A 22,849-nucleotide genomic window follows, 5' to 3' on the forward strand; every position below is an offset into this window, starting at 1 on the left:
TAGTTCAGTGGTCACTGGAAGTGCCTATTCTTGTGCTTATTCACAAACACCTCTGGCTCCTTCTTCCAGAAATCCTATCCAACCTTTTTTGTTCTGACTTCGTTAGGGGACTTTGTGCTTTGGTTCTTTTCATGTGATTTGTTCAGGGTTCAGCCTTACAGCGTCTTTCCCCTGGCAAGGGACTGAGATGGGTCTGATGCCTTTGCTGCCTTTTTTTTTTTCTTTTGCCTTCTTCCCCCCCCCCCCCCCCCCCCGGATGACAAGCTGTGGGGCAATCTTTGCTCTCAGGGCCTCAGTGAAAGGCATTTCCCTTTCACTGGTTCAGCCGGGATCAGCAAGAAGAGGCCAAGTCTGACAAGTAAACCATGCGTGGTTTGAGCCACCTGGCAATGAACTCTGCAGGCGCAGGAGGCAACCTTTCTGCTTTTATCATGAACCTGAGAGCAGTATAACCGTCTCGTTAGTTATAATTTAACAGAAACCCCATTTTTCATCTAGTGGTATGCTTTCTTTTAAATGTCATCTGTAGAGTCTCCCAGTGAGTGGGAGCTTCAGTTTTGTTTTGCATTTCTTACAGATACTGACAAAAGCTAGTCCACCAAGTTACTGAATAAGAGCCATATTCCTTCTCAGAGACCTAAGCACACTAAAAAGAGTTTTCAGTAACTTTAATACTTCAATCAAAATATTTTTCAGCATATACATATAATTTATAACCAGTAGAATAATTGACTGGTTGTTTTATTAATTTTGAAATCTTATCTTTTCAGCAGCTTTATTAAGCAAGTAAATTAATCTTTAGCTTTTCTTTAGCTTTCTTGTAGCACTGGAGCTTGTTCATAATGGCTGTGCCTTCCATCATCCTTTGGTAATTGATAGTAGTAATTTCAAGTAAGTTCAGCTCTTTTGTTCAAAATAAACAGCGTATGCGTGTCTTCTGGATCAACCCCTTAATGTGACCTCTTCTGTCTGCTCCAATTATAGTATCAAAATAAAAATCTTCAGAAAAATGGAGTTGAATTAATATATAATCATTAAAACCAATACCATGAGGACCAATTGCTGTCTTCAATTAACTTTCGCCCATATCCTGTATCTAAGAGTCATTGGAAAATCTTAAATAAAATCCTCTTTAAAGTCCTTTCAAGCTTTTTCAAGAACAGTTGTCAGTTTAGGCATGTATTCTTACTTTAGCTTGTATGTATGTTTGTTAAGACTACTGCTTGTCTGTAGATGGCAATAGCATTACAGTGCTGAAGTAGCCCCCAACCGATGAAATAAGGCTGTGATGCTGGTGAGTATTAACTTTGAGAATAAAGAGAAAAAATATCTTGCCTTTTTCTTTTCTGGTGGTTTTTTTTGGTTTTATGTCTGTAGCAGTGGCAATGGGGACTGTTCTACTTGCAGGAATGTTGGGACTAATCATGTGAGAAAAGATCCTGGAGTGATGAGGCAGCATATTTCCCATGTCTGAGGTCAGGATTTGTTCTGTGAAGCTGACCTTTAAAACAGCCTGAAAATGAGGAACGTGGCACCAGAGAGCAGAGCAGGAAGCATGAAATTATGTAAGATATGTTTCTTCTGCATATGAAATACTTTTTTTTTTAAAGCTCCAGGTTTGTGATTCAGCATTTTCTGCCACTGAGAGATACAAGAAAGGGGGAAATTCTGTAGTAAAAAAGAAAGTCCCTGTTGTTCTAATCAAAACCTAATAAAATACTAGCCAACAGGTATTTTTGTTCCCTTCTCATGAGCTGGGGTTGAGATTACATTTTCCTAAAATCACTCTCCCCTCAGCCTCCTGAACCCTGGAATTGAAGACAAAGTTTTATTTAGGCACAGGCACAGCCTGGGCACCTTTTCTATATATAATCTGTGTGAAATGCCTCCAGCTTTGTTGGCACTGGATTCCTGGGTGACTGCTGTTTCAGCTCTGACAAGCAACTGCGGGACAGGCCTGTGATGAGGAAGCTCCAGGGTGCTGGTGCCCAGTGGATGTTTGGTACAGGACAGGCAGGTCAGGGACCCTCCCACGGCTAAAGCATCAGCTTGGGTGAGGTTGCCAGCCTGGGTTTGAGCCCAGCTGCATGGTGATGCAAGCCCTAGACACAAGCTCTCCTCTCTGAGCTTATGCAAAAATGCCTTTACTGCCTTTTTTTTCCTTCTTGCCTTTCTGCCCTGTGCCCTTTCCCTTGTTGAGATGCATGAGGTTGCATTGAGAGTTTGATGCAACTGCCGGATGCCCCAGCCTGTTGCTGCCTCCCTGGTCTTAGAATTGCTGCTGACATGTTTGGAAGGAGAAAATGAAGGAGCCATTTCATCCCTCTCCCTCCTTGGAGACTGGTTCTGTGTTAAGATGGGATTTGCCTCTCTGATAAAGGAGGTGGCAGTGCTTGGGAGCACTCCCAGGGAGTGGAGCTCATCTGGGTCCATGGGGAGACTGGTCCCTGGCCCACTGTTGGCCTCAGGATGTTAGCATTTCCCCAAACAGCTCCCAGGTATGGGCACAAAAAGTCTTCAGTCACTACACTTTGATGGTTAAGAGGTTTAACCACCTGTACACAGCTGGTCTGTGCCCATTGGCTCGTTTATCCCTATCGATGTGGTCTGGGTGTGTCTGGGGTGATCTGTGCTCAGAGCAGAACCAGGTGCTGGGTCAGCCTTGCTTTCCAGTGTTGAATTGTGTCATGGGGAAGAAGGGAGACAGCCTTGTCATGCTTTCTCTTTACCTGCTGAGATGGCAGCACCAGCGGAGGTGACTGATGGTTCTTTTTTGGTTGCTCCAAATGCCAGACAGAAGGAAGCTGGTTTGCATCTGCCTCAGACTCTGAATAGATTTCTTTTTTTTTTTTTTTAAGAGTCCTAAGGGACAAGCAAATGGATATAAGCACGTACTGTATTTGTGAGACCAGCACTGAGATGGCCTGCGTGTTATAAATTGATGTTGAAAAATGGGTGGTGGAACATTAGAGCCACACAAAATGATTCAGAGCCTGAAGAAAATGCTTTGCAATGGGAGACATGAAGCACTTTGTCTCTTTAGTTTATCAAAAAAGGCCAAGCAGAGAATTGATTATGATGGTGAAGGAACTTCCTTGGAAGAAAAATATCAGGTACTGAAAGGCTCTTTAATCTAGTAAATTATGGGAAAGTGTTTCAGCAAGCTGAAATCAGATGCACTCATATGAAAAACTGGGCACAAATTTATTGGAATGAAGGTGGTTAATCACCATAACAAGCTGTCAGGGTAGTTGGAACATTTTCCAGATGTGTCCAAGCCAAGACAGGCCTGTTTCTGAAAGGTGTGTACTAACCACAGTTAAAAGCACGAGGGACACTGCACTCAAGTCTCAGGCAAGGTAAACAGGTGAGGTTTGAAGGACTGTGATGTGTGACAGCTTGACTAACAGCTCCCAAAGGAGCTGTGAAGATCTTATAGTTCCCATCTGTCCTTAACCTCCGAGGGACTGAGAAAAACAGCACTTAGTGGAAAGTGGAAGGGAGGAATCAAAATGACAGCCTCATTGCTGGCACACTCCTGTGGCCTCTGTTTCTAGAAGGACTGTGTCTTTCACCTGCTTGGGGCTTTACTAATGTTTGCTCTACTCCCAACACAAGAACAACCTTTCTCCAGTCCACAAGCTCTCTGTACAGGTTGGCATCAGCACCTTTCATTTTAGGAGAGCATGAATAAAAATTAGGAATGGTCAGGGGCCCAGTGGTAGCTAGGATAAGTAGTATCCTTTTTCAGGTTTTTTTTTAATCCCATCTTCTTAAGCTTTGGACTTGCCTGTTCTTCACACCTCCTGTTTCCCTGGAATCAATTTCCTCGTATTGCCTTTGCCACCAGGCTCAGTGTATTTTCCTGCATTGATTAATCTGTGGTGTGGGATGTTTTGGAGGGTGCTTCCTACCTATAATTTGACAAAATAAACCCTGTCTTTCTTGCACAGATTTCACATGGGATGGGTATGTCAGTGATGTTCTGTGTAGTTTGTCAGGAACTTTTTGATAAAGTACCTTTCATCCAGAAGTACAAATTTGTAGCTGCTGTAGCTATTGATGGAAACACACTAAGGTATCTTTGCAAAATACCTGTAGTCGTATACCTGTATCTAGAGAAGTGCTCTAATCTAATTTTAAAAACAAGGCTTCTTTTCCAGAAAACCAGCTGGTGATGGAAATCAGGAATTTCTTATCTCCTGATGCCTTTTCTGGGGTCCCAGTGCTTTCCTGCTTATTCCCCATCTGCCAGGGATGATGCAAGTATTTTATTCTCTCAAGCCTGCTCACTTTTCCTTGTTCCAAAGGGCAATTATGTACAAAGTCAGAGCTGAAACAAGGCAAGTGATTTCCACACAGCATCCCTATCTTCAAATTGGAGAGACATGGATTTGAAAGGTGGACTGTTTGGTGGATAAGGCCAGAGAGTTGCGGTCAAAGACTATGTGTAGATAGAGGCTGGTGCCAAGTGGTGTCCCTTGAGGCTCTGTCTCTTTAGTATCTTTGTTAATAACAGCAGGAGCAAGTGCACCCTCAGCAAGTTTGCAGATGGCATAAAGCTGAGCAGTGCAGTAGACATAACAGAGGGAAGGGATGCCATCCAGAGGAACTGGACAAACTGGAAAAGTGGGCACATGAGAACCTCATGAGGTTCAACAAGTCCAAGTTGCTGCAGCTGGGTCAGGGCAATCCAAGATAGTCCAGAATGGAAGAAGAACTCATGGAGATCAGCCCTGTGGAGAAGGATTTGGGGTTCTTGTGGATGAAAAGCTGGACAGGAGCCAACAGTGTACACTTGCAGTCCAGAAAGCCAAACACACCCTGGGTTGCATCAAGAGGTGTGTCAAGCAGGTCAAGGGAGATGATTCTGCCCCTCTACTCTGCTCTCTGAGCCCTCATCTGGAGTGGTGCATCCAGCTCTGGGGTTCCCAGCACAAGAAAGATGTGAACCTGTTAGAGTGAGTCCAGAGGAGGCCATGAAGATGATCAGAGGGATGGAGCACCTCTCCTGGCAGGCCAAGTGAGCTGGGAATGCTCTTCTCGTGATGGAGATGAGAAGGCTACAGAGAGACCTCATTGCAGCCTTCCAGTACTTAAAGTGGCTTAAAAAATGAGGGAGAGAGGCTTTTTACATGTGATAAGGCAGAATGATTTTAAGCTTAAAGAGGATAGGTCTAGATCAGATGTTAGGGAGAAATTCTTTACTGTGAGGGCAATGAGACACCGGAACAAGCTCCCCAGAGAAGCTAAGGATGCCCTGTCCCTGAAGTGTTCAAGGCCAGGCTGGATGGAGCTTGAAGTAATCTGGTCTAGTGGAAGGTGTCCCTGCTCCTGACAGAGGGGTAGGAACTAGATGATCTTTATGGTCCCTTCCCACCCAAACCATTCTATGATTGTATGAAATGAAGGAGTGGAGCTGTCATCCAGTTGTCATGCAGTTGTTGCCAATACCTACAAACCATTAACCTGGTTTATAGACTCTCTAGAACAGGGAAGTTAAGAGGTAGAGCAGGGTTTCTAACTGAGATCTCCAAATAGTGAGAGTCCTGAACTTGTTTTCATGTGGGAGGAAAAAATCCTTTGAAGAATAAGAAAATATTTTTGGGGGTGGAGTGGTCATGTTTTAGATTTGGGGTTTTTTTCCAACCAGTTTTCCTGAAGCCCTCATACCTCTGGAAAGCAGTCGGAGTATCTGCATGAGTGAAGAGCTCCAGCTCAGGAAAGTACAGAGGATTTAAGAAGAATAAGGCTTTGGCTGGGGAGATCAAAGTGGTGAAGTCTTGCAGCCAGTGGTAGGCTTTTCTGCAAAGACTGCAGTTGCAAACAGACCCCGGCAGAAGCCCATCCAGACTTTAAGAAACATTTAGTTTTAGAACTGAAGAACCCATGTTTTAGTCTGAACTGATCCATGAGTCTAAAACTTCTTTAAACTCTGGATGAATGTTGCTTCTAACCCTACCCTGTAGCTTGGATCCATTTGTTTAGACATTGGCCAGATGAAGGTTATTCTTTGTCTCAGAGAAAAGATTTACCTTGCTCTCGGTCTCAGATTAGTTTACTATTAGTTTACTATTGTCCCCACAGTTCATCTTCTTTTATATGCATATCCTGGTGCTAAATGTGGCTAAAATAAGCAGATAGTCCTTTTACTCTCCTTCCAGCTTGTTGATGCAGGATTCAGTCATGTGCATGGTAATGTGTAACTGAAAGATGTTGGCCCTGCCCAGCTGGCTTAGATCTCACCTCTAAGCCTGTACTCAAAAAACCCTACCTATTCTGAGCAACATGGGAAGCTCTCCAGGGCCCAGAATGTGAAAATTAATCAATTCATGTAGAAATGTTTCTATAATGCTGTGGAATCCAGCCAAGAGACATGATGAATGTGAAAACTGTTTTCTAGGACATCCAATTTAATTTAATTTTGCCATGCCCATAGAACTTTTCAGCAAATGTCTGTATCCTTCCATCCTGCATCCTTTTGTGATGTGGTTATCCTCGCAATCCAGCTGACTTTCCAGAAAAGCCAGCTCCATCAAAGTTCACTGACTTGCTACATTAAAGGCCTTCAGTAGACTTCAGCATCTATTGATGCCAGTTCTTTCATGGGCTTGGACTGTTATGAGAAGAGATCTGCAGAGAGAGTTATGCTCTAGCATGCTTGATTTGAGCTGATTTTTTTTCCTTGTTTCTCCTTCATTCTACATGGACTAATAATCTTGAAACACTGAGGTAATTCTTCTTCATATCGTCAGACTTCTGTTCCAGCAGATTCTCTATAGGGACAAAGTTTTCTAGAAAAGGTCTCTTCTTATGTATACCTCCCTTCAATGTGTTTGTGCAATAGTTTCACTTAAAAAAAATCTCAATATAATTTCTTCCTTCAGGCAAGCCACAGAGGGACCAATGTTTAACAAGTTCGTCTGTATTTTCCACTTAAATTTAGCATTTTTTTTAACGATTAAGAAATCTATTTTTAAGGATTAAGAAATAGAGCCTGTAAGGTACTTAAGTATGCAAGAACACTGAGCATTGAAATGCCTGACTCCCTGAGTGCCACATGGAGTGCTTGCACTTAATGAGGGGAAAGTTTGGTGCCTCAGAAGAACAGAACCTGAATGCAGAAGGAGCTGCTTGCACCAATCAACAGAGGCATGACCCTGAAAGGGAAAATCACATGGGGAAGACCAAGCAGACTAGAGCTACTCTCATGATAAGAACAAACAACAAAATAATTTTAAAAACCCCAAACTGAATGACAATGTTAAGCAGAGGTTGCCCCATCCCCTCTAGTACCTTCTAGTTCCTTTGCTCATGTTTTTGGAGAGGATACGGTCCGTACATTCTCCCAGGATGTTGTCAGTGGATAGGATTTCTGCCAGCTGAACCCTGTGGGAGGAAGAAGAGGAGAAGTGGAGACACTGATTATGAAGTCCAGCAGAACTGGACTAGGGAGCTTCTTGAAGCTCTTAACCATAGTAAGCCCAAGCAAGGGCCATCTTTTTTTATAAAGGCATAGTCATGGGGGTATTTTTCAGGAGCCTGTCATAAGCCAAATCCTACAAGTGCTCCAGATTCCAGAGCACTGGGGTTTCAGGCTTGTTCAAAAAACAGACTCTTCTAAGTCTGTTCCAGATACTGTGTTTTTTTGAGAACAGGATCTCAGCAGAAGACAACTACAATAGAGAGGTTTCTTCACTGAGATACAGAGAGCAACTCATCAACACAGCTGCCCTTGAATATGGGGAATTCACAGCTGCACCTGAAGTTGTGTGAGTCACCATTTCTCATAAGACCACTTATATGTACAATGAGAATCCAGGAATAGGTGGCTTCATTTGCCAAAAACCCCCCACGCACAGGAGCAGCAATGACCCCACCAAGAACTTCTGCACCCCAGGGTGGAGACAGCCTTCCCAGGCAACATGCTTCCTAAATATGCTAAAAATGATAGGTTGGAGACAGGGATCCAGGTGGATCCCTGTCACAGGGTAGCCATGCAGAAGCTTTCCAAAGGCTTTTCGGGGGCCTGCCTGTGGTTTTGCTCGGGAGCACACATGCCCCTTACCTGCAGCAAAGGATCCTGCTGGTGCTGTGACCAGGAGGATTCAGCTTGAGCCATTGCAAGGCAGCATCTCGCCATGGAGAGAAGGCTGGGATAGGATCAAGCAACATAAAAGGGAAACACAGCACCAAGAGAGTTCAAGAAGTTTGGACAGTACTCTCACACACATGGTGTGACTCTTGGGGGTGGTCCTGTGCAGGGTCAGGAGCTGGACTCAATGATCCCTGTGGGTCCCTTCCAACTTTGATCATTCTGTGATACAAGGCAGCCCCAATTTCAAGGAAGCCCTTGCTTCCCAAAACCAAGTTATAATTGACTGGTTGTGTATTAAAAATATAAATCTGTTTAAAAACATAAATCATGGTGAAGATTGGGTCATCCCTGTCCTGTGGAAGGCTCTGCTGCTCACCTGCCCCACACTTCCCTGTCCAGCAGCCACCCTGCAGCCCCTCATGACCCCTCTGCTCCCCATTTTTGTGTCCACCCTGACAGCGGACAAAGGGCTGTATCCCATGCTGGGAGTGTGGGTGTTTGATGTTTTTGGTTTTTGTTTTCCCAGCACTTCAAGAATTTTTCGGGTTGGAGGGGGTCTCTGGAGATCATCCGATCTTAATCCTCTGCCAAAGCAGGGTCACCTAGAGCAAGTGACACAGGAACGTGTCCAGGTAAATTTGGTGAGAAGGACACTCCACAACCACCACGGGCAGCCTATTCCAGTAACATAAAGAAGTTCTACCTCATGCTGAGGTGGAACTTACTGTGTTTTAGTTCACGTCCACTGCTCCTCATCCTGTCGCTGGGCAGCACCGAAAGTGGTCTGGCACCATCCTGCGGGCCTCCTGCCTTGGAGACAGATAGATATGCACTCATGGGATCCCCTCTCACTCTTCTCCACTCCAGACTGAACTTTCTGAAAGGGATCTCAGCCCAGGCTAGTACGGTGTGTTTGCCTGACTTCGTTCTCAGCCTGGCGGTGACAGTCTGGGGTGGATTTTGTGTATTTTTGCCCTCTCTTTGCAGGCCGCCCCCGGCGCAGCCGCCGCCCGACGGCGGAGCGCGCCCGCCATCTTGTGGGCTCTGCCCGCCTTGCAGGCCGCCCTCAGCCCGGCCCCGGCGGCGCTCGGGCCTCAGCGGGAGCTTTCCAGAGCAGAGTTACAATGTGGAAGGCAACGGGGACTGGAACTGGGACTGGTTGCACAGAAAAGCTGCGGATGCCCTATCCCTGGAAGTGTTCAAGGCCCGGTTGAATGGGGTTCTAAACCACCTAGTCTAGAGGAAAGTGTCCCTGCCCATGGCAGGCGAAATGGGAACTTTAAGGTCCCTTTTGTCCCAAGCTATTCTATGCTTCTGATTCTGTGATTTTGCAAGCAAGGGTAGGAGAAAGCCAGAATTCCCTTTTATCACTGGGAAGTGGCTGATTGCAGAGTGAGTGGATGTGTTTCCAGAGCCCCGGCAGGTGCAAGTGTTGTGGGGAACCTGGGCTATCTGCATGGCTCCTGTTGTCCTAAGGATGGGTATCCCCACAAATCCATGCCAGTCTAGGATTTCATAGGCTGCTAGCTTTTTACCATCAGAGAGACCTGCATGTGCTGCAGAGTCAGGGGAAGAGTAGCGAAGATCAGGGAATGCGTTTTGACTGGAAGTGCCACTGAAATGCAGAAACAATGAGTGTGGCTGATGAGAGATTGCCTGCTTGGCACTACAACAACAGCCTGCTGAAGAGAGAGCGATGCAAGTGCATGCACACTCTTCTAGGAAAGGGTGAGGAACAAAATTTTTCCTCCCTGAGACAAGAGATCCCAAACCACAGTGGAGCCAGATGATGGCATATGATGCACCCACTCCTACAGAACTAGGGACTAGCTGTCTCTTCTCAGTCTTTCATGATAATTTACTGTTTATCCTGACTTGGCCTGAACTCTGTTTTGCCTGGATAATGAAACAATGGTGCCTCAATTCACTTAAAACGCAGCATTGAACTTAATCTCTTGTCACTGATGGTAGATGCACCAAAGTTAGAGGAGATCAGGAAATCCTGACAGCTTCCCTAATATCCCCCTTTCAACAGGAGCATCTCAGCCCAAGAGAAACAGTAAATCTCCCCAGAACCTGTAGCACAATAGGGCTTTGTACATCCCCCTTTCCATGGGAGAGCTGTGAAGTGAATAGGAAGATGGGGCTTGTGTCTGTTTTAAGTCAAGAAATGGGAAGCTCTGCTGAAACTAGCTTTGCCCTGCTTTTACCCTCTGCGCACCCTGTTATTATATAAAAAATATTCAATCATCTTTCTGTTTGAAAGACAGGAGATGTTAGAGTCCAGCCTCTCTTTTATAGGACCCATCTTCCATCCTTGTCAAGTGCCTAAATACATTGGAGGATTTTGATCCAAAGGCTGAAACTTCTGAAGTTCATTTCTATTTGGGACATAGGCAGGAGATTGTGGCATTAATGGCTCCACAGCTTCAGCTCTAAATGAGCTGGCAAATGTGTTTCTCAGCCCAGAAAGTTTTTCTATTTCCAGCGGCAGCAGTTTATCAGAGAAGCAGGTCATAGGATCACAGAATCATAGAATATGCTGAGTTTGAAGGATCCCTCAGGCTCATCCAAGTCCAACTCCTGGCCCTGCACAGCACCACCCCAAAAATCACACCTTGTATCTGAGTGCATTGTGCAAAATGCTTCTTGAACTCTTTCAGACTTGGTGTTGTGACCACTGGTTAGTCTGAACAGGAAAAGGGAATCTGGCAAGGACAAGAACACAGCTTTATAATGGTACAGGGGACCCCTGGAAAGACCGTGAAATGAGAACAATCAATTAACAAGCTGCTGTGGCTTCAGAAAAGCCATTATAGACATACTGGTGTAATGAGCACATCTCATGCACAGAAGCTATTTAACCTTCAGCCTCTTGCCTTTTAAAGCACCTCTGGGGCACCGGGTAAAGCTGTTAATTATTAAGGTCAACCCTAGCAGACAGAGGTGTCCTCAAGTATGGGTTGCTGTGATACACTCAGATAATTTCTCCATTATGTCAATAACTAATTCCCTGAATTGTTCAAGAATTGACAGATTAGGATCAATTAACCAAGTCTTAACTCATGGCTATGGGAGCAGTTACAGGCCACAAGGACTACAGAACCCATTCATAACTCCTTCAGCACATGTAATATATATACATAGACACTAGTGCTTTGTGTTAGTAAAACAAATAACCAATGTATGTAAAAAACGCTGGGCAGGCAGTGACAGGTGTAGGTTGTTCACTGGTACTCAGGGCACCATTTGTCAGTTGTGGTTGTTTTCTTTAAAGAGCCAAGCAGCTATTATTTGCTATAAAATTGTTTATTGCAAGGGCACATCAGTCTCGAAAGGCAAAGAGTCACAAGCATTAAAGTCCGTGCTAAGTTTGGTATAGAGTCCCAAATAGAAGCAGAAGCTGCTCCCAAAGGTCCTCGCAGGGCCGATGTTGCTGTGGCAGCTTTTGTCTTCTTCATGTGATGGCGCTGAGAAGAAAGCGATAGAGCAGGAACAAAAGCAAAAGGCAAAAGGTGAGTTTCTCCCCAATGCATAGATTCTTATATACAAACTTCCCACCAAGCTAAAGACACAAACTCGAACCATTTCTTCTTATCCTATTAGAATTCTAGTTTCCTAGCATGCCAGGTTATGTATAAACTATGCATATGGTCTATCTTGTATCTGATAAATGTAAGCAATATTCTTGCTATAGTTTTATTATGTCTAAAACTATGTTCCTGGAGCCTCCACAGAAAGACTAGTATCTAGGACTGTGGTTTTCAATCTTCACTAGAACTCATGTTTCTACACTGGTATCTGAGACCTTAACTCTCTAAAAGCCCTTAAAACTTATTCTTACTTACTTACTTGCTTGCTTATTCTAAAACTTAAACTTACACCTCTACTTTATGTGTGAGTGGCTTAATATACTTCAATCCATCCAAAGGTTTTAATTCAATCCCTGCACTCTGATTTCTCTCTGAATTCTTCAGAGAGACTCTTGACTTACAGACTCCAACAGACAGGCACTGGCTTGAGCAGATGTCTTGATGTTTGTCCTCAGGTGCTCTGAGAGCAGAGGATGAAGTCACTCTGACTTTTAAAGAACTGTGTATTAAGGAATTGTAAATTAACAGAATCACAACCAAACCAAAATACCCATTTTATTCACTAACAAAAGAGCTTTTATCTTTTTGTTTCCTGGGGAAAAAAAACCATAGAGCAAACATTTCATGGATTTGATAAGTGTGACTTTTTACATTGTTCACCCTTATGCTGCAAGACAAATCTCATTGCTTTTATTTATGCACGCTATATAATTTTGTGTACCTAAATGAAACTTTTTTTTTCGAAGCACATCCTATGAAGAACCTTTGGAAACTGCAGTACAGGTAGGTAAGAGATTCTTTTGCTGCACAGAGTGGTTTTGTTGTTTTGCCTCAAAGCCAAGCACACCTGGAAAAGCAGCTATCCTAAGTGGAGTGGTTGTGAAGGGACACAGCACTGAAGCTGCCTGAGCCTGGTGCACCAACAGCACTCAGATTGTGGAGGAGGAGAGAAATGGCCATGTGACTGCATCACAGCATTACCTGTGTCTGCACTTACCTGCCTGAGACTCTTCTGGCTGCTGCCTGGAGTTAAACCAAAGGAGAGATACAGGAAAGAGAAGGAAATTAAACTATGATGGTGATAAAGCCTACTAATACCCATATTCCTTTAGGGGATCGGTGGGGAGCTAGGCACTGGAATAACTGCTGCCAGCCTGCTGCCAGAAGGGTAGCAAGCTCTTTTACCAAGGCCAGCAATGTAAATAGAAAGATATTAAACCCTCCCCCAGAACAGATAAAAGGGCTGGGTACTGGGGATATGGAAAGGAGGTCAGAACAGCTTCTTAAGAACAAACATTATTGGACTTGCAGCTGCATTTGGGTGGTCCCACCAAAGCTGGGGACATGGACTGTGGGAGGGGATTTTCACGGCATGTCTAAGCTGCTGAAAAGGTGAAAAGGGGAAGTCCCAAGCATCGACACCTCCCTCACGCTTAGGCTTGTCTCCTTAGGTTTGTGGCACTCTTTTGGCTGTACTGAGAGCAGTTCTGCCCCAAAGGGAGAGTTTCAGCTGTCTAGTGCAGGCTGTTTGGAGGGGAACGGATTGGCAGGCAATGTTTCAAAGACAGCAGTCCTGTTTAAATGCCAAAATAGGGAGTAGGGCGGGGCGAGACAGGCAGGAAGTGCCAGCCCAGTTACAGGGTGGTGAACAGGGCAGCAGCCCTCATCTCCTGGGCTTGTGCTCTGGGAGAAATGTCAAAGCTGGAGTGGGGAGGGACATTGCTGCCTTACGTGGAATGATGTATGGCTTTCCCCTCCCCCAGACATCCTTTACTAGACAATCACTACCACTTTCCCAACAAACCTCATCTCACTTGTATTCCTTAGGCTGCCATGGCATCACTGCTGCACTATCACCTGTGTGCGAGAGGTAGGTGGCTGTGGGAGAGGGGGAGAGCAAGCCCAGGTGCGCACAGGCTGGAGCTGTCTGCCCACCAAAACTGCCCAGGCGGCTGTGACTGAAATTTAATTTGCCTGGTGCATTCCGTGGACATTTTAATCAGCATTTCCTACAATCTACTTGGCAAAGAGGCTCGATTGGCAGCTGCCTGACTGAATGGGCTTGCACCCAGTCTAACCTTCTCCATTCGCAATTTCCAGTGCTGGAAAACCTCTCTGTCTCACTTTCAGGAAGTTTCTATAGCAATCACAGCCATCCTAGCAAAGCACTGAAATGGCAGCCCATTCAGATTGTAATTTTGCTGGACAGTAATTGCTCATCTCTCCACTGGCCTCTGAAATGTTACTTTTTTGGGAGATCAACTGCAACTGGAGGAGGCTGGTCCTCTGCCGGTGTTTCCAACCACTTTGCTCCCCCTGTTCCCTGAGGAACTTTGTTAGCTGTTTTTACAGTGTGTGAACCTCGATTAGCAGGGAAGTGTTGCTGGGCACACATACCTCAGCTACAGGAAAGACGTGACATGAGTGATGCTCTTAACAGGCCTGCAGGAACAAACCTCACCACCCAACACATGTTGTGACCTGAACATCATCCATCACTGCATGTAGAAAAAGTTACACAAGCGTGTTTGCCTTTGCTAAATTGTAAAAGCAGAGCACTCAAAGATTTTTTCTTCATGTCGGTGAGCTGACTTTTCCTGGTTCAGTTGACTTCAGCTTAAACAACCATTTGAACTTTTGTTCCATGCTTCATTTTTCAGTGGCTGTGATTGCTCTTAATTACTGTGACACTGAAGAACCATGTGCTAAAACACATTCAGTAACTTCTTGCAATAAGAGAAAGTGGTAGAATTATCCCACAGCTGTGAAGAAATTGGTTAACCATTTCTCAAGCTCTTGAAATCTTCTTCCCCTATACTTTTATGGCTATTGTTGCCTGCTGGAAAAATTAGCTTGAAGCTGAGTAAGGGGAATTGTGGATAAGTGTTTGTAATTTGGCTTTGGACTGACATAGTGTGGTTGCACTCAGAGAATTTGAAGTCTTTGCACTGGCAGCAGTACTCAAATCTGGGAATATAGGATTCACATTGGAAAAGAGTGGATTTTTATAACGATTTAAATGAACAATTTCAGCTAGAGAGTGGATTAACAGAGCCAACTAAACCCTTCACCCTGACAAAGAACTGGCGGGAGGACTATAGAAACACATCCAAAATTTTACCAACATGAATGCAGAGTACTAGGTCAGTGAGAAGCATTTCTGTATTTTAATGGCTCTCTTAGAAATCAATTCAATTTAAAACAAAAGTTGTTTTACAAATATGTGGGAAATGCAGAAGGCTGGAGAGGGAGCAAGTGGCCTGCTTCCTCCATCTGCTCCCTCCTCCCTCTCCTCTCGCACTAGGAACTGCTACTGCAATCCCCCTTCTGGGCAGACATAGTGGCAAAAGCAAGCAGTGCCCCAAACCCAAGGGTCAGAAATGTCTCCCATTCTGCAGGTGCATGGGAGCACCCCCGATCCCACACCCTGTATTTCATATGTGCCAGAGCTCCCGAGACCCAAAGCCAAGCAGCAGGAAACACTAAGCCCAGGGGTCTTGGGAAGCTGAGACACAAAAACCTGTGCTTCTCGATCAGAAATGAGGTTACAGAACAAGAGAATATTAACTCTCCTAAGATGAGGAGCAATCTTCATGGAGAAGAGATGGACACGTTGGGGATTGCTCATCTCTGAGAGGGATTGGATCAGGACAACAGAAGAGAAGCATCCACTGGACAAAGCTGCAAAGGCAGATTGGCAAAACCTGTTCTTGAAGAATTTCAGAGGAGGCAGCAAAGCTAAGGGACTTTTTTTTTGAGCAAAATTTCTAATTAAACCCTGACAGCTTACTGCTGTGGGATGTTAGAAGGAAAAACAGAATCTTAAATTGATTGGAGAAAGGGTTCAACGTTTCCATGAGTGACAAGGCATGCAACCATTTTTGAGGGTACAGCCTCTTCCTTCACAAACCTGTGTGAATCTGTAATGAGAGAGTAAGACATCCCATTCCGGATGCTCTTCTCAAACACTGAATACTACAATGCTGCAAGCAAGGTACTAGAGCAAGTTGATTGCTTGACTTTCAATATTACAATATCCCTCTTCAAGAAATGGGAAAATATAATGTTTGCAGTAAAAGGTATAGAAATAGGCCCAAAGTTTAACACCACCTAAAAATTTTAAACCCCTGGTTTCTCAAGTCTGAACTGTGAAACACTGCTTGCCATCTGCCAGCAAGAACTGCCTGTCTGCCACTGGCATCCTTGGGGAAGTGCCATGCTGCAGCAGTGCTCTCCCATTCTCAATACTCAGGGAGCTGCAGTGATCCTCAGACCCTCCCAGCCCTTCAGTGTGGAGGTTCTCTGCCAGCCTACATGTTAACTAACTGCTTCCCCAGGCAATTTCCCAAGCTGTGCAAAACCTGTAACAACTAACCACAGAACTAACTGGCTGACAGCAAAAGCACATCTTGAACAGTAAGGATCCCAAATTACGGTGGGGGAAAAAAAGCACTTTAATTGTGGTTTGCATACAACTATTTTGTCTCACCCTCAAGTTGTTGGAGGCAAGAGCCAAAGAGGTGGAAAACAGGGTTCCAAAAAACTTAGGGCTGCTGGCAGCAGTAACTGAGGCAGACAAGTCTAAACTACTTCTGGAGGAGGACCTTTCTGACAAGCCCTGGATATTCCAACCCTGTAACTGTGTGTAGGGCAATGGCTACAGCTCACACAGGCAACCATGTGCCCAGAAACTGGCAGTGCTGCCAGTCCAGGTTTGCTCCCTGGATACAAAGCTTCAAGAAAAAACAATCAGACTAAGTCATGAAGATCAAAGGGCTGGAGCAGCTCTCCTATGGAGACAGGTTGAGGAAGGTGAGGTTGTTCAGCCTGGAGAAGGCTCCAGGGAAACCTTACAGCACCTTCCAGTACCTAAAGGGTGCAGCAAGAGAACTGGAAAGGGACTTTTTACAAGGGTATGCAGTGACAGGACAAGGGGGAATGGCTTTAAACTGAAAGAGGGAGGGCTTAGAGTGGCTATTAGGAATAAATTCTTTACTGTGAGAGTGGTGGTGGTGAGGCACTGGAACAGGTTTCCCAGAGCAGCTTGGATGCCCCATCCCTGGCAGTGTTCCCAGATAGGTTGGATAAGGCCTTGAGCAACCTGGTCTAGTGGGAGGTATCACTCACTGCCCATGGCAGTAGAGGTTGGGATTAGATGATTTTAAAGGTCCATTCCAATCCCTTAACATTCTATTCATCAAATTAACAGTGAGTCTGTCAATCCAGAACACATATCTAAAAATAGCATGAATAAGTAACAAATTTATAAAATCTGGATTTATTAATTTTTCTTTATTACAAGATAAATTCTTCTCAAATAAGAGATGGATTTGACAATGTTCAGTTTTTAATATATTAGATTCAAAATGACATATTTAAAAAATATTCTCTGTATACAAGAAAATCCCAACAGAATTTACAAAGCCACTGCACTTCACATGTATAGGATCTGAGGTTATTATGAATCTTATTGAAAATTTGTTATTACAAGTAAAATAAAAAGTACACAAATGGTTTATGGTTTTAATCACGGATCTAATTTTTTTTCTTTAAATAGATTCTCAAAATAGATGCATTATTTAAAACAAAATCACTATGAAGAGGCACATGGTGTTTAGTGGATGACATTCATTCTGTAACCCAAACAAGGAGACTAATCCACTCTGAGTAGCTAAATTTTTTTTTTGCACTATTTACATACTTTACTGAAGTATTTTCATCCCAGAGCCTCAGCAAGCATCTTAGAATATTAATGAGGGAAGCCTGGCAGCATGCCAGAGTTAACAAATAAGAAAGTAGTATCTCTCCCATTTTATCAGCTGGGAAACTGAGGCACCAGGTGTATTCAGATCCAGGCAACTGCAAAAAGAAGAACCCTGAATCTTACTTCAGTTAGCTGCATCTTGACAGTGAGACTCTTCTTCCTCCTTGTTACATAGATGTGCTGGACACTGTTTGAAACCTGGTCAGTTGCTTTTTTCATGTTTAGATTGCAGAATAGGTGACATCTATCCAGCTGTAGTGCCATCACAAACACCTTTACTAAAAGAAAATCCATTAATGGTTTTCCTTTTCAGATCAAAAACCTGCATTGGCAAAAAGTGCATCTTCAAAACCTCCAAGTCTTTGGAAGGCTGTCTTGTTCTACCCAAAATACTGCAACTGTTCCCTCAATCTGCACAGTAAATACTGAAAACCAGTAACTCTGAAAGACAGAATTGCACTATTTATTATTATTATTATAAAAAAAAAAAGTAGTTAAATTTTTGGCATTATGAACATTCTTTGATCAATCAAGTATTTGAAATAAGTTAGTCGAGAGATTCTCAGCCAGGATGTGACCTTTAGAAAATGTGAAGTGTTTCACATGGTCCATAATCCCTAGGATTTTACTTCATATGACAGCAAATTATTATGCCACATCAATAAAAGACTTGAAAAGACCCTCAAAAATAACTTGTCAGTAATTTTTCTGAATGACTAAAGGAAATAAAAACTTGTTGCAGATCTGAGATGACATGAATTTGCAAGTTAAGAAAAACCTTAAAAGGCAGGACTTAACTCTGGATAGAAGCATCCAGCACAAATCCAGCCATTTTTAAGGCTATAATAGAGTGTGCATAATTCAGTCACAGGCATCTGTTTACATTTTGTCAAATACAACATCTTCATGTGGGAATAAAGTAATGGATTTTTGCTGTCTCTCAGCAGGCAGGAGTAGGCCAGGCAGCAGAGGACAGGACAGCTGGAGCGCAGGTGACCCTGGGCACAACATGACCACTCTTGTCCACGGTGTCCAGTAAGATTCTGGCTGGCACCAGTTTCCTGGAAGGTGTCTGACCCCAGAAGCAGCACCCCCAACTCAGCACTGGAAAAGGCCTTTATACATTCTACAGCATCATAAAATAAGCAAATAGGGCCTCAGTTTCTTCAAGGAGGTAGATGATAAATGTGCTGCTTCTGTGGTTACTGGGGCACCCTCTGCCCTGGCATCTGGGCTGGCTGAGAAACTGGTCCAGCAAATTTCTCCTTGTGCACCTGACCCAAAGTGGCAAACTTCCATCTGCAGCACAATCACAAATACAGCACAGTGATTTAGGCAACTTTTCTTGTTTTCAGCCTCAAAACACTTCTGGAATCTCTATTTCTTTTCCTTGATTACTGCTGATACCTACCAGAGATTCCCAAAAGACAAATTCCTTGCTGGCCAAGGAAAGACTGCACTATGGTTTCTTTTAGCAATATGTCCCAGAAGCAGTGCTGGCTCTGGAAGCTTTTAGGAACTTCCCTCCTGTGTCTTCACAGAGCTCACCTATATCCTTAGAGGCTTTCAGTGGTACATCAGAGTCCCACTGCATTTAGGAGCTTCCAAAAACCTGGAGTATCCTGAGTTTGGGGTGTGCATTCAGACTGCAGAAAAGTCTCAAATACCAATGGGCAAAGCAGCACCAGTTTGAACACAAACAGGGATCCTGTGGTTAAAGGAGCTTTATCATCATTCACATGGACAGTGGAGAAACACCTCACTTCCCCAGCCTGAGACAGTCTCTGTGGGAATGAAGAACCTGCCAGGACCTCCTCTCCCACATGTTCCAGACATGCCATCTGCGTTTTGCCAGATCACACATTTCCCCTATACTACCTGACAGAGAAAGACATATAAACAGGTTTTAAAGGACTGTAAATAAATATCCAGATGCAAAGCACCTTAGGTTATCTACCACCATCTCCAATTTTCCCACAACACATTCTGGTTCAAGGCAGGAGACATTTGAATGCTACTCAAAAAGTCAAGGCTGAAGCTTCAGGAGAGTAATTAGCACAGTCCCAGGTTAGTAAGTATAGAGTGCCACGTATAAATACAGAAACACAAACACTTAAATTGTATATATTAGTTTTATCTAGATTTATATATACATGTATAAACATACATATGTGTTTGTATATACAGACACACATGCATGAATGTCCATAGTCCCTCTGCTGAGAAACCTAATCCAAATCTCTGAAAGCATAGACCAATTATTTGGATAGTCTTAAGTATAAGCAATGTATTCTGATTGGAGTTTTCATAAATATGCATTAAAATTCTCCATGGTAGTCACCTTGTGGGAATAATAATATAGTTCCATGAGTTGCAAGGCTTTAAAAATTATTTGAAGAGCAGGTATAGCCAGTGTAAGTAATTTTCAGGACAAACAGAGGGGATCAGAACAGAAAACCAGACTTGAGCATGTGGTTCCCTAACAAAAGCAAGTGCACAGGACCTCTCCAGCCCTCCCTGCTGCCCAGAAGAGCCTTTTAGAAGCTTTTTGCAATTGTGGTGGGAGACAATTTAATAACAGACAGAAAAAGGCCATGTTGCAAAATCCAAGAAAACCTCTCAAAGTTGGGGACAGTATTATATATTTCCTCCCTAGGAAATGAGGGCAGTCTTCAGTACATCTATATGCTTTTTTCTACTCAAAGTTTCTAAATATGTTCTTAAGATTACTTTATGAAAATACATGAGAAGCCAACACACAGAATACCATGTTTTGTTTCAGTTAGATTAAAATCAAGAATGACACCACCACATCTTTAACTAAAACAGAGTTTCCAACTACAAACATGAGGATGGATGATGTGTCTTGAAGTATCAGTTACTATCCTGTCTTTTCCATAAAACACATTCCTATGGTAACATGATTAATTGCCTCACTAGTACTGAGCACTGTTCCCCCTATATCAGGGCAGGTGTGTTAGCAGCAGTGGAAGGTTTGATGGAGAAGAAGTCTAAGAAATTCAAGGTAGAGATGTCACTGGTAGAGGTCACAGGCTTGCAAGAACCCCAAAATTTAGGAAGAATATGAATTTGCACTTATTTGTCTTATCAAAGACACCATACCCTGTCTTATCAAGGTCTCTTTTCCCATTCATTACTTAGATTTAATCCTGTGCCGCTTCAAGTACCTTAAAGCTCCTCCTCAGGGTTCTCTCTTGGTTAAAACCATTTAGCTTCCAATGAACCAGACTGAGCAATGGTCTGATTACAAAAAACTCCTAGAGCCTGAATGTCAACACATAGCTACTCAGAGAAAAGGAAAAAAACAAAGTCAAACCAGAACACACTACAGAGGAGTTCCAGGATTCTAGCATGGATAATAACAGAAAGTTCTTAAAGAAAGCATTTGATTTTTCTTTTGTGCAAGCAGCATTGTACATGACAGAAGCAGTGCATAAACAATGATGTGCCCACTTCATGTGACATCATGACTCTGCATAGCCCATTAACTTTGTAGACCAATTCTCCAGAAAATTCTAATCCCATTAAAATGTAACTTAGATATTCAGGAAGTTTAGAGAATTACTAAGATTGGAAAAAATCCAAGATCATCAAGTCCAACTTTTGTCCAAACATCAACCTATCAAATAAACCACAGAACTAAGTGCCATGTCCAGCAATTTCTTAAACACTTCCAGGTATGATGACTCCACCACCTCCCTGGGCAGCCTGTTCCGATACTGGACAACCCTTTCAGTGAAGAAATTCTTCCTCATGTCCAACCTGAAACTCCCCTGGAGCAGACTGAAGCTGTCTCTTCTCATCCTGTCACTGGCTGCCTGGGAGAAAAGTCCAATCCTCAGCTCATTACAGTCTCTTTCCAGGTGGCTGTAGAGAGTGATAAGGTCAGCCCTGTGCCTCCTTTTCTCCAGGCTAAACACCCCCAGCTCCCTCAGCTGCTTCTCACAGGACCTGTGCTCCTGTGCTTTTGTCACCCAGGTCCTTTTCCCCTGGGCAGCTTTCCAGCCACTCTGCCTCAGCCTGTGGTGCTGCCTGGGGTTGTTGTGACCCAAGGGCAGGACCTGGCACTTGGCCTTGTAGAACATCACACAGCTGGTCTCAGCCCATTGATCCAGATCCCTTTGCAGAGCCTTCCTACCCTCCTGCAGATCAACATTCCCACCCAACTTGGCATCATCTGTGAACTTACTGAGGGTGCACTTTGATCCCCTTGTTTATACCATGGATAAAGATACTGAAGAGGGTTGGCCCCAATACTGAACCCTGGGGAACCCCACTGGTCACCAGCCACCAGCTGGCTTTAACTCCATTCACCACTACTGTGTGGACCCAGACATCCAGACAGGTTTGAAGAAGAACAAATGAAGGCAAAACTGGACATATCCACACACTGGTGGTACAGAAAAATAACTGAGACCTCATGTCTTAAACTCAATAAACTATTGATGAAAGAAAACATGGTCCAGATGATAAAGTGCAATTATTATTCAAGTTGTGCTTAAAAGCTTTCCAGTGCTTTTCTGAAGTTTTTCCAATTTTTCTTCTTGGTGATTTCATGCTGTAATTTTGCTTCCTGGTGATTTCATTCAACTTTTAATTATGTTTTTTTGCTTCTGTCTCCGTCATTCCAGTACTGTTCAGTCTGCATTTCTGTGAGCCGTGAGAGAGTACGCTGAAAAGCAAAGATTTCCTCTTCTCCTGTAAACATGGAGAGTCCTTTGGCAGAATCCTACATCAATGCACAAAAACAGTACCACACACCTGTGAGACTCATGGCTGTACTGAAGTGCATCTTGTCTAACTCCTGAGGCTCAGTGTTTTACAGGCCTTGACAAAACAAGACAGCAGCCTGGCACCAACAAATTTGAATTAATGTCCAAAAATCAAAGAAAAGCCCCTATTTCAGCTAGGCAATTCTCTGAAGGAATATAGTAAAAAAAAATTGTTTTAAAATAACACAGTAGCAGGTTAACCATCTATTTTCCCTTTTTGTTGACTAATTGTACACCGATTTAAACAAATTATTTAAAAAGTCATTAGCAATAACTGAGCTACAGGGAAAAAGAAAAACAGAATAAGCAATGTCCAAAGTAGTACTCTTTGTGAGGACTTGTGAGGCTGTTCTGTAGTCTAGGAAGAGGTAGAACGAACCATCTTTCATTTCTGTGTTTTAAATGTAGGCACTAAACTTAAATCAGCATTTTCATATACGGCTGAACAGATACCATGATTAATATTCAAAATGATCCTAAGACTTAGACAAAATAGTTCTACATATAGTGACATTTTCTTTGACTATGAACAAGTAGCATAACATGTAATTATCAAAGTGATAGAGACACTGCAAAAAAAGCAGCAAATCATTAGTCAAAT

The 22,849-nt window shown here is 43.5% G+C and overlaps 1 protein-coding gene across 4 annotated transcripts in view; it reads right to left on the bottom strand.

Annotated features, from left to right (window-relative positions):
* Positions 1-16,964: 16,964 nt before the first annotated feature.
* The window catches only part of AFG1L (AFG1 like ATPase), a 65,585-nt gene continuing 59,700 nt past the window's right edge, over positions 16,965-22,849 (bottom strand). For 2 of the 4 annotated variants that reach the window (XM_033055163.1, XM_033055162.1), the window contains exon 13: positions 16,965-21,294. In XM_033055163.1, the coding sequence (XP_032911054.1) occupies positions 21,091-21,294 (204 nt within the window). In that variant the 3' untranslated portion in view covers positions 16,965-21,090. Of the gene's footprint in view, positions 21,295-21,445; positions 22,206-22,849 lie in introns of those variants that run through there. The other 2 variants (XM_033055164.1, XM_033055165.1) reach the window with 2 other exon arrangements.

Source organism: Catharus ustulatus, chromosome 3 (assembly GCF_009819885.2).
Source record: "Catharus ustulatus isolate bCatUst1 chromosome 3, bCatUst1.pri.v2, whole genome shotgun sequence".
NCBI lineage: Eukaryota > Metazoa > Chordata > Aves > Passeriformes > Turdidae > Catharus > Catharus ustulatus.